The 11,505-nt window shown below is 41.8% G+C and overlaps 1 protein-coding gene across 1 annotated transcript; it reads right to left on the bottom strand.

Annotated features, from left to right (window-relative positions):
• Nucleotides 1–6,691: 6,691 nt before the first annotated feature.
• On the bottom strand, nt 6,692–11,216 carry irx1a (iroquois homeobox 1a). Its single transcript, XM_044033221.1, has 4 exons — nt 10,598–11,216; nt 8,050–9,145; nt 7,768–7,843; nt 6,692–6,796 (listed from the first exon to the last, which is right to left on the bottom strand). The coding sequence occupies exons 1-4, from the start codon at nt 10,838–10,840 to the stop codon at nt 6,721–6,723; spliced, it is 1,491 nt and encodes a 496-aa protein (XP_043889156.1). The 5' UTR covers nt 10,841–11,216; the 3' UTR covers nt 6,692–6,720.
• Nucleotides 11,217–11,505: the final 289 nt, after the last annotated feature.

Genomic DNA, 11,505 nt, shown 5'->3' with positions numbered 1-11,505 from the left:
AAAGAAACCAGAATAGAATATCATCTTTTCATACACCATTTGTATGACATGTATTACAGCAACCCAGTGGCTATTACGGCGGATCGCTTCACAGTTAATATTTGACATAAATAGCGTCTGTTGAAACTCGACATCCTGTGCCTGTCCTGTCCCGGCTGACATGACATGAGCTACTATACAAGGGAATGGCAGGTATGAAGAAAGACCCTCCAGTTTCAGGTAAATGAGAAAGGTATCACTGCTAGGTATCTGAGCTGTTGACTGGGCAGCTATGCTGAGTTCAGGTTTGCGTGAAGTGATAGTTCCAACACATTGTGTTCTCGCACCGCTCCTCTTCTTCTGTTTCAGCTTTGGCAGGTGACCCAGCGTTGGATGTACTGGCTGTTACACTTTAGGTGACAGTTTTTGACATTGTAATTGTCTGCTTTGGGCAAGGGGGTGGAGGCTGTAATAGAGCTCATGTTACCTTTCAGTAGAAATTATTGATAACTGGCTGTGAGAGGTGGTGTTGGTATCGCTAACCTGGTTTGAGCAAGTCTTGATTGATGATGGTAATTTGGGTTTACATGACATCCTGGACCTATACAGTCCAAATTATCTGTTCGGCTGTCACGGATATTAAGAGAGAGAGGCTTTTCAATAAAACCCCTCATGCTTAAAATGTAACCGATAATGCAAATGTAATCAGACCTGTTTTTGTAAACAAATTCGTTAGAGTTTGGTCATTAGTCATCACGTGGCACGGAGCGACAAAATCAAAACAATATATGGAAGGCAATATGTGCCAAGAGTGAAGACCGTAAAAAACAAAGCCAGGTTGAACCATTAAAAGTTTGAAAAATATTAATTTTCACACACACACTTATATGCATGTGTGTGTGTGTGTAGCGAGAGAGAGAGATTTCACATTAGCAGAGACAAAGATGGGGAGTTGCATTTGATATCACCTGCACTGCACATGTGCTCTGCGAGTTCAGAGAGAAGTAGAGAAGCATCCTCTACTAAATGGAAATTCCTGTGCTTCAGCCACAGCTGCAGTATGACACTTCAGATGGCCGTGCTTCCTTTGTACAGCCCCCTGGAATTAGCCCAAACCACAATGGCATCACATCAGAAAAGCAGACAGGAAAATCAGACTTTATTATCTGTCACTGAGGAAATATTTGTGCAGGGAGGAAAAGGGGGCACGAGGCCCTTGGCATTTTTTTACCTTGTCATCCTGCATTTTATTTCTGAAAACATACACACGCGCTTGTCTTTAAATAAGTGTCAGCGAACCCACCGTTACGATACCTGTGCGTAGGGATTGGCTTGGCACACTGCTGAAATGTAAACACTGGTACACTTATCATTTCCCTTACCTTTTCTTTCAGTTAGGCAGGGCATGTTCCAATGGTAATCTGTATTTGTTTATTTATTTTTGTGTGTGTGTGTGCAGCATTGCAATGTCAAACTGAACCCATACTGAAGAAAACATTTTTTCAACTGGTACTCGGGAAAACAGACAAACATACATACAAACAAAACAACAACAAACAAATAAAAAATACGCTAATGAAGAGAAGAACAGAATAAAACTTTCCGTCAAATTGTGTTTGCGGGGAGGGGATTCACTTCAAAGAGATCCCAGCACCAGTGATGTCTGTCTGATTTACGTTTTCAAGTAACATGCCAAATGTAAAAACCCCAATTTTGAGGAGTGAGTAATTACAGAGAGGGAATGAATGACTATAAATACCCCCATCATTACCCGTCCCTCCTGAAGAACACGATCCATACTGAAGGATAATTAAGGCAAAATATTTCTGATCCTCCAACAGACTGTATCAGGAATGTGTGCACAAATACTAGTCCTTGTGTGTGTGTGTGGAAAGGAGGAAATTCTCCCTTAAATATTGTGTTCTGGTGAAGCTGCTGTGTTTGGGTACATCACAAAACTCAGGACAGACTAGATTTAATTGGTACGTGAAATCATTAATGGAACAGAAGCAAAAGTTGAGTGCAAGTGTGTGTGTGTGTGTGTGTTGGACCCTGTCAGTGCCCTTTAAACAACTACAGACACGAGGAAATAACTTTGATCAACAAACATGTAGCAAACAAGAAGATTATAATGAACCTCCATGTTCAACCGGGGTCTCTCAAAATAGACCATTTCAACTCGGATAAATCCGATTTGAGGATAATATTTCGAGATTAGGCCAGCTAATTAGTGCCACGCGATTGGCATGCTACTTTGACTCGGCTCCAAATAAGCATATTGTCCTCGTAGCAGAGGAGTGAAAGAGCTGTTCTGTGTTTTCCACTCCGAGTCAGAAAGAATATTCAACTGAGAAAAACTCCACTGCTCTCCCTGCCTCGCTTTGTTATCTCTCCCTCTCTTTCTTGCCCGATCAAAACACAAGAATGTCGCTTTGAGTGGCCAAATGAAAGAGAACCAGACAAGAGCAAGAAACCATGTTTATTTCTAGTATATCTGTGAGCCAGGCCAGGTTTTTGTGTCAGTAGGGGTCTGCATGGGTTGTCGAGTTGTCGTGTGTTGTTGTTGAACCGGCAGCGAGTCAGTCAGCCAACCAGTTGTCAGGCAAGTACCAGTTCCTTGTTGCTATTTGTGTTTGTGTGTAGCCATGCCGAGAGCCTCTCTCCCTATGTTTCCCCCCTTTCCAACCAGATTCACCAGCCTCTTCCTGAAGCAAGAATCATGTCTTACAGCAGCAGCCTATTGCTGCTGGAATGAAAAGTCAGCGACCAAGGCGTCCGTCCCTTTCACTGCCATTGTGTCGCTGAAATAAGAAGCAGGAGCAAAGTAGTCGGCTAAACATCAGAGTTTGATGGTGGCCCTGCTGTGGCTGATGCAGCCTGGCTCCAGTGACTTGTTTTTTTGCTTGCTGTTGTGAGCTTCCCCCAGCTGGGGCCAGGGCCGGGGCCCGCGATGGCTTTTTGTGTCAGTGTACGACCAATGCTGTTCTCATGAAACTAGATAAATGGATTAGAAGGGTGCGTGTATGGGTGGGCATCTTTGAGAAAAGACAACGGAGATGTTGAGGGGAAGCAGGGGAGGAGGGAGGAGGTGAAGAAATGGGAAGAGGCAAAGACATTTGTGTTGTTGGACTACAAGGGGTCGAGTCGGTTGTAAGAATAGCCTGCTTCTGCCAAAAAAGACAAGACAGTGATAAACTTTCCTCCACATGCACTCACCTCTCTCCCCCTCACTCTCCCCTTTTCACACACACACACACACATGTGCACACAGACTGTCACAGTGCACAATTCCCCATTAAAATGAATGGACTGCCACAGTGTGACACATCTCAGTTGCAGGGGGAGATGGTACTTGCTCACCAACAAAAGACTGTGGTATTATGGGGGGGCCACAGCCTGTGACAGAATGCTAAATTGTTTTAGGGTCAACAACTTATTGTCTTTGCATGAGCCACAATTTACATATCTCCCGAGGAGTTTTCAGCATGATGGAAAAAAAAGGCTTTTCAGTGGTATTATTTTCAGTTCATTTTTTTTCTTTAAAGCAATAAAAGTAAACTTCTAGTCCAGTATATATATTATTATTATATTTTTTTTTTGCTACAATGCATGGTAATTATTTTCAATTGAAATTATCTTAATTATCTTAATCTCTAAGTAATTACCACTAAGCATTGTTTCTAACAGGATGCAGTGTTTTTTTTTAAAAAAGTCAGATAGTATTGCGCTTCTACCTCTTTAATCCCAATAAGAATGGGTGTTTAGCTCTGTATTTACATTGAATTCATTTATCTTCTTCTTCTTTTTTTATTTCTCCCCCCTTTTGATTTCATGGTCTTTATTTCCTTTCCTCCCCTGCTCTGTGGCCCAGGGCATGCGGGGAAGAAATGGCTGGAAGTGACAGCCTAATTATCAGCTCCAACTCCGCTCATTACCCATTAGACAATCCACTGTACATCCACTTACTAAATGAATAATTTTGTATATATTATGGGAACACAATATTATGGCCTGCAGCAAACGCCTTGGCGCTAACCTCACGCTGTTCCAGTACAAAAGAAATAAATGGGACAGAGGGAGGTTATTTAATTTTAGCCCAAATGGCAGCTCATGAGAGGATGTCATGTGCAAATGGAGCTCGGAGGGAGAAAGAGGAATATGAAATTTACACACCTGTCTTTTTTTTCTTTCTTTCTTTCTTTTTTTTTTTTATAAGCCGTATTATAATCACTATTGCCAAAGCACGTGTTGTAGGATAAGTGAAATTGACGAAAAAAAAAATCAGCCGGAGCCTCACGTGGTTTAATATTATTCTTGTTGACCCACCGGTGTCTTAATGACTAGGGCTGGAGCGCGTCTTATCAAAACACACACCGCAATAGTCTGCACCAGAACGAAGAAAAAAAAAGTGACAGTTATGTTAATACAGGAACAGTCATATTAAATGTCCTTCTTGCACAATTAGAGTGAAATCATGTGATTTTTTTCCCCCCTCTCTCTCTGTCCTCGCTCTGTTTCCTCTGTCCACATTTGCATCAAATGACGTCCCTGCGCCTTTATGTTGTGGGCAAAGTGTTAATGTAACTATAAAAGCGGAATGACCCCGCTCCGGTCAACAAAACCGTAAATGACCTTTGTTAATTTTTCAACACAGTCCTGCACTGCGTGACTGTTTAGCGCAGGCCCCACTTAAGTGACGCGGATTTATGTGCCTCACGCATACGCACGTGATCGAGTCATTCAAGTATTAAAAAAACAAAAAACAAAAAAGGTTTGCCCCTTTTGCACATTAACACTTTGCACTTGTGCAACTGTTTGCAATGACTTCATTTTGAAGTTATGCTGCTTTTTTTAAAATTCCATTTTCCACGTCTGTTCAACAAATCTGTTGCACATTGCGATTTGAAAATAAAGAATGATTTAGGCCCTTAACGAAAATCATATTTTGCTTTATGAGGTGAACTTGGTGTCACACTATTCTATTCTAATTGTGTTTATTTATATTCCTCTATAACTTGTGATATAGCACAGTTAAGTGCAACGGGTTTAAATCAAACTGTACAACATAAACTGCACTGTGTGTGTGTGTGTGTGATTGTACTGTTAAAGCACACAAGCGTGTTCATGTGATTTATAGCTCAGTGGAAGGTGAGAGCTATACTTCAAGATTAAGTGATCTATTTCTTTCCTATAGAGGTCGCTGTTATATTACAAAACACACGGGCAGGAGTCACTCTACAGGTTTAAGCAACTTAAATCATTCACCCAGCAGCGCACTTCGCATATGTGTATATGTATCTTTTTAATAAACGTGTTTTGTTATAAAAGTTAAAAACGAGTAATGAGAAAATAACGTGTTCAAATGGATTTAGGCCTTGGATGAATGTACAAAATCACAGTCACATTTTATGTGAGATCATCAAAATTATTATTATTATTATTTTTTCCTCAAAATGTTCCTTAAAATGTGCAGATGTGTATATTAAAGGGGAAAAACAACTACAATCCTCACACCGTGTCCTGTGTGTGTGTGCACTTTCTTTTATTTAAACCCTATTAGGCAGTTGTGCTGAATCAATATTTAGTTTTGGTCACTGATTGAGGAGCAAAGACGTTGCTTTTAATGATCACTATCAGCCTTGGAACAGACAGCACCCCCCAAAAAAAAGAAAGAAAGAAAAAAAACCCAACACTGACCCGCAGGCTCCACGGAGCCGACAATGTCAGCCTCCTCCTCCCCTTTTCCAAAAGAAAATATTAATAATTTATCTTCGAATCGACTTCTCTCTCTGACAGATTAGATTTTAACCATTTGATTTTGTTTGGACTGGGCGTTACCATATTATTACTTAATGACCTTCCCAGCTGCTCCTGTCCATTTTCTGTCACCAGCAACCATCTGGACACTTATTAGCACCTCAATGCTTCCACGCCGCTTTTTCCCCCCAAACTTGAATAAAATTAAGGCTGGCTGCAGACTGCCAACACATAGAGTTGCTTGTCCCATTTCCACCACGAGTGAAATAAAATGAAACTACAAAACCCTACGATTTTTTTACACCATTATTATTGTCATTATTATTATTATTATTATTATTATAATTATCATTATTGAAAAAAAAAAGAAGAAAAAAATAATATATATATATATATATATATATATATATATATATATATATATAGACTGAAGATACTCAATGTGTTTCTCTATAATTTCATTTAGTTTATTAGGCAAAATATACGATCTGGACAAATTCCTTCAACGTTTTATATTTACAAATTTAAATCACTTGGTATTTACATGAAAGAAAGGACACCAAAAAACACAAGATAGAGACAAATAATAATAATTATAATCATTATTATTATTATTATCATCATTATTATTATTATTATTATTATTATTATTATTATTATTATAATAAAGTAAAAAGCCTACCAAAATGTCCCAGCCTGTCTGGGCAAAGTGGAGAGAGTGAGAGAGATAGGGAGAGAGAGAGAGACAGAGAGAGAGAGAGTAACAATATAGGCGCGATTATAGGCTACACAACAATAGAGGAAGTAATCCATCCATCCACAGGATATTACCAAATTACGCCATTTGTTCTTTACCGACTGAATGCTACGCTGCATTATTATTCTCATTGTCCTTTTCGGGGGGTGGGGGGGAGCGTAAAGTCTTTTTTCTTTTTTTTTTCTATTTTTCTTTTCCTTTCAAAGCACGAAAAAACAATGTCTTGATCAAGCCGAGGAGAGAGCAGTGAGGACCCGTTGCGTGGCGTCTTGTGGACTCCTGGTGCTGGAAGGCAGAGATGATCTGGATAAAGAATAATACAGGAAGGTGCATGAATATCCCCTCCGTGTTTGGACAGCGGGTTTCAATATGAGGCTCAAGTGTCTGGCTGAAAAGCTGAGCAGTTCTGATTCGAAACAGACTTCCCCCTCAATTACAATAATAATAATAACAATAATAATAACAATAACAGCGACACAAATAATAATTCATACAATGTATTGTCGAATTTATGTTTAAAATAATTTAGTTGGTTTGAGGAAAAAAAATCTCTAATTTCTAATCCCTTTTAAATATCTATGATTTAATATTATATATTGTTTTAATTATTATTATTGTTATTATTATGTCAAAGACTGTTGCATTTACACAGTGAGTAATACTTGAAACAGGAGTATTTCTCTCTCTCTCTCTTCTGTAAGAGCGCTCCCCTGGGCTCCGGGTCTCCCATGGGTCTTTAGGGAAAGCACACAGCCCCAGACTGAGCCCGTTTTACTCGGTGACTTGATAAGTAGCCACACTCTCCCCAGAGGGGAGGAATTAAAGGGAGTGTGGGATGGGAGTCAAGACCCCTGTCACCCGCAAAGCAAACTGTGTTTTATTTGTTTGTTTATTTTCAGCATCATTTAGTTTTTGTATGTAGAAGAAAAAGAAAAAAAAAAGGGAAAAAAAACACTGCGTGACATAAAGTTTAAATGTACACACTGTAATTCGACAAGCAACTAGCTTAAGGTTTGCATCCCCCATAATAATGTTTATTTTGTATCCTTATAATTACAGGACGTTACAATTTGCTGGGCCTTCTCCTGACAAGCATGCTCAATTTTTAATTACTTATTCATTGTGGAATGAGTAATTATTTTCTAAATCGCAGCAGTCTCTTTTGAGGCAATGCAAATCAGCACATATTTATTGTGGATTTATAAATACATTAATAAAGCGAGTGCAGTCATTTTCTCCCCCAACAATCAACAGAGACACTGCAGTTGTCTCACCTGTCGTGGATGGGTCGAAAGGAGGACTTCAGGGTCTGTGATGGAGGCGAAACAGACCTTGCACCGTTTTCATGGTCTGGAAGGAAAACGAGCAAAAAAAAAACACAAATGAGCACAGGACAAACAATATTCATTTATACTATATACTCAGTATAATTATAGTAGTATAATGTCGTGTGTGTATATATATATATAGTATAATTATAGTAGTATAATGTCGTATATATATGTGTGTGTGTGTGTGTATAGGAACAGACAGGTTCCTTGTTTGTCACAACCTACCTATATGTTTGGGACTGTGGCTCTCTGCATGGGCCTTGCTGTCATTGCTGAGTGCTGCTGCAGCTGCTACCGGAGACACCACCACTGACGTCGGCTGTTGCTGCTGCTGCTGCTGCTGCTGTTGCAAGTGGTGGTGCTGATGGTGCTGGTTCACCCCGAGAAACGACCTCACATTGAGCAGGGAGTTCTGGCCTAGAAAAGCCCCGTTCGTCCAGTTGTGGAACTTCCCAATCTGACAAGTGTACAGTCCGTGACTGGGCAGGAAGGCCGGGTGGGTTTGGAGCTGGTGCTGTGGGGCTGATGGATGCGTGGTGGCTGCTGGGCCACCGGGGGACGTGGGTTTCTGAGAGGAACTATCAGGAGTCGTCGCGGTCTCTGCTAAAGACCATATCTTAGGCTTGTTGTTCGACGGGAGAGGAAAAGTCCCGGATCTGTCCGGGGAAAAAACTCTTGTTGTGTTGTTGTTGTTGCCGTCAGAGTTCTCTTTACTCCCTGGGTGAACTGGAACTGTGCTCTTTGATTTATCAAAGGCCTCGTGGGCCTGCAGGGCGAAGGCCCGTCTTTTCTCCAAACTGTCCAAGTCTACACCTGCACCCACACCGCCTCTGTGTTCCCTGCCCCCCTCTGTCGATTTATCGTCATCGTCCTCGTTGCTCTGATCCCCGTCGTTGTCGTCGATTTTGTCTATGTCTATGCTCTCCAAATCAATCTCCTCCTCGTCTTCATTCTTCTCCGCTTCATCTCCGCTGCCGAACAAGTTGCCGTCCTCCCCGTCCTCTTTGCTCCTGCTCCCCCAGGTCACCTTGTTCTCCTTCTTGAGCCTCCTCCTGGCGTTGGCGAACCAGGTGGAAACCTGCGTCAGGGTCATTTTGGTGATGATGGCCAGCATGATCTTCTCGCCCTTGGTTGGGTACGGGTTCTTCCTGTGCTCGTTGAGCCAGGCTTTCAGGGTGCTGGTGCTCTCCCGGGTGGCGTTCTTGGGCCTGGCCGGGTCCCCGTACTGAAACTGACCATATGGATAGAAGGCCGGGGAGGTGTGTGCTGCAAAGCTGGCAGGGTGGACGCCGGGACTGTCCTTCAGATCATACTGGGATCCCTTGAAAAAAAGAAATGACATTGTCTGATTACAATTAAGCATTTTTATTATTATTATTATTACTAGTATCCATGTAAGTGCATAAGAATAAGAATAAGAATTACTCTCTTAACGCTCAAATGGAGTTTGTTGGATTTGCTGCTGTTACATTTGACAACAAATGAATGAAAAATAAACAACCCTAAAGTGACAGTTGCACCTAAGCTTTCCACAAATACGCGTCTCAACTTACAAAGTATCACGCGAAGGCCTGAAACAACTACGCGTCTGCAGCACACACACACACACACACACACAGAGGCTGAGACTTTTAATTAGTAAACATTATTCACTCGTGTCAGTCTACGAAGGAGACAAACAGTGAACAGGACAAGAGAGAGAGCCGCGTTCCATTCGTGTGAACGCGCAAACACACGCAACATAGACACAAACTTTCTGCGTGCGTCTTCCAAACTCCACTCCACTCTCCTCAAGTTGTTTTTTTGTGTGTGTGTGTGTGTGTGTGTGTGTGTCGGAGCAGCAAGAAGGCCAAAGTAAAGTTTCCCCGCATCACGCATCATTAGTTAATCAGACATGTTGTTTTCACTCGCTTCTGACACCTCAACACTCGCACCCAGAGATAAAGTCAAGCAACGGACGTGCAGGGTTTGTTTTGGACGAGGTTTGCTTTTGGGTTTTGACGCTGTGGCGCAGAAAAGCCTCCCTCTGAGGGCCCGATGCACACATTAGCCACTACATTAACACACTGCGACTTAATCATCATCATCACCAGGATTATTTTAGGTCAATAAATGCTCTTCATGGAGCAGCAGCAGCAGCAGCAGCAGACACCCACGAGTCATTTACTGAGTGGATGACGGAATATGAGCCTAACCTCACTCACAGCTGAAGCTTTAGTTCCACACATGAGATTATTTATAACAATCTGGGGGAAATTATACAGCCAGTACACCGGACTGAGTCTAAACTTTATTTTTTTTAATGGTGCGTGCTGAAACGCAAATCCATGATACGTTCATTTCTTCTTCTCTGAAATAAATCTAACCTTACAATCGATCACACGTTAAATTATATATTATGTGTTTGCTGTGTATTATTATATAGCCTGTTTGCTTTATTATCATTTTATCCAGGCCTGCATTTTCGTTTTGTTTTTGTTCGTGCCCTCTGGACAAACTTTTCACTTTGCAATCTCGGCTAAACACTCCACTAAACTGCAAGGAATCGAACAGAAATAAATGTAATTAAATTAGATACTGGGCATTTAAAATAAGCTGCCATATTTATAGAGAAAAATATTACTGTGTAGACTATTGTTTTTGTTTAAAATCGGCCAATGTGCCCATGGCTATTATTTGTTTTTCTAAAGGAACGCCACGCATAAACATGTCTGTGCACGTCCTTCAACACACACACACACACACACACATAAATATAAATATAAAGCCTTACCATTTGTGAGAAAAGAGCCAAATCCGCGCTTGTGTAAGGTAAGAAAGCGCTGTAGTTGTGTGCGTACGGGTTGGCGTACATGCCCAACACTGACGTGACCGCCGCCGCGGTGGCGGAAGGACTTCCCCCGATTTCGGTGCTCCCTCCACGGGACGAAGGCGAAAGCACTCCCGGTCTGTCGCTCCCGTACACCGCCTGGGAGGCACTTAAGTACTGCGGGTAGCCGAGCTGCGGGAAAGACATCTCCTCCACCAAAATGTCGCACAGCTGTATGGTCCGACAAACTGTGCTTACAAAAAAAAAAAACAAAGGTGTGAGTTGAGAGGGGAAAAAAAGAAAAAAAAAAGAAACCCAACAGGAGTGAAGGGAGAGTGTTCAAGCCAAAGTCGCAGCTACTACAGACATACAGAGGTGTACGCAGTCAAAACAACCCGCTCTTAAATCTCGGCTTCCTCTCTTTTCTCGCGCAAAGTCCGCTGGATGTGATCAGATCAACAATTGCGCTCCGACTGACGCGCCTGGCCCTGAGGTCTCCAGGCTGATCCCTCAGATACAATTTGAAGTTGATGCTTTGATTGGCATCCACTACTTGAGCCTGCAAGCTCCTCCTCGTTCAGAGCAATGTGGATAATGTGAATATAGAGTGAGCACATTGGCTGCATGGGGCCTCTCTCTCTTTCTCTTTCTCTCTCTCTCTCTCTCCCTCTCTCTCTCTCTCCCCCCGTCGTCTCTCTCTCTCTACCCGTGTTTGGACTTATTGTATGTTAAATGTTCAAGCATTAGAGTCCATTCACCGAAGGCTTTGATTGTTGTATGACAACCTGTCTACACGATTTTACAGCTGTCCGACACAGGGGGAAGTAAACCCGTCAGAAGAAGGAACTTACTTTGAATAGATTTAAATAGCA

Source organism: Solea senegalensis, linkage group LG9, assembly GCF_019176455.1.
Source record: "Solea senegalensis isolate Sse05_10M linkage group LG9, IFAPA_SoseM_1, whole genome shotgun sequence".
NCBI classification, from domain to species: Eukaryota; Metazoa; Chordata; class Actinopteri; order Pleuronectiformes; family Soleidae; genus Solea; species Solea senegalensis.
Note: the sequence above shows the minus strand (reverse complement) of the source record. Positions and strands in the feature narration are given on the sequence as shown.

What these genes read in the sequence shown, in the direction of transcription:
- irx1a (XM_044033221.1), bottom strand. Translation starts at nt 10,840, where the DNA reads ATGTCTTTCCCGCAGCTCGGCTACCCGCAGTACTTAAGTGCCTCCCAG. An exon ending in CCACAGTCCCAAACATATAG is followed by an intron (nt 7,844 to 8,049) that starts GTAGGTTGTGAC and finishes TTTTCCTTCCAG; the next exon opens with ACCATGAAAACGGTGCAAGG. An exon ending in TTTCGACCCATCCACGACAG is followed by an intron (nt 6,797 to 7,767) that starts GTGAGACAACTG and finishes TTCTTTATCCAG; the next exon opens with ATCATCTCTGCCTTCCAGCA.